The 415-nt window shown below is 72.0% G+C and overlaps 1 protein-coding gene across 1 annotated transcript in view; it reads left to right on the forward strand.

Moving 5' to 3' along the window:
* The window catches only part of Wscd2 (WSC domain containing 2), a 28,136-nt gene that overhangs the window by 20,366 nt on the left and 7,355 nt on the right, over positions 1–415 (forward strand). The window contains exon 8 of the mRNA XM_013014283.1: positions 69–410. Coding sequence (XP_012869737.1) covers positions 69–410 — 342 coding nt within the window. The remainder of the gene's footprint in view (positions 1–68; positions 411–415) is intronic.

Consider the following 415-nt stretch of genomic DNA (forward strand, 5'->3'; position numbering starts at 1 on the left):
GGAGGGATCCGGGTGGCGCGGACCCTGGCCCGGCCCCGGCCCACGCGCCCGCCCCGTGTCCCCCGCAGAGTGGCCGGAGTTCGTGCGCAACTACGCGCCGTGGTGGGCCACGCACACGCTGGACTGGCTCAAGTTCGGCCGCAGGGTGCTGGTGGTGCACTTCGAGGACCTGAAGCGGGACCTGTTCGCGCAGCTGGGCCGCATGGTGCGGCTGCTGGGCGTGGCGGCGCGCGAGGACCGGCTGCTGTGCGTGGAGAGCCAGAAGGACGGCAACTTCAAGCGCTCGGGGCTGCGCAAGCTCGAGTTCGACCCCTACACCGCCGACATGCACCGCACCATCGCCGCCTACATCAAGATGGTGGACGCCGCGCTGCGGGGCCGCAACCTCACCGGGGTGCCGGACGACTACTGCCCG

Source organism: Dipodomys ordii, unplaced genomic scaffold (genome assembly GCF_000151885.1).
Source record: "Dipodomys ordii isolate 6190 unplaced genomic scaffold, Dord_2.0 Scaffold23, whole genome shotgun sequence".
In the NCBI taxonomy this organism is placed as follows: domain Eukaryota; kingdom Metazoa; phylum Chordata; class Mammalia; order Rodentia; family Heteromyidae; genus Dipodomys; species Dipodomys ordii.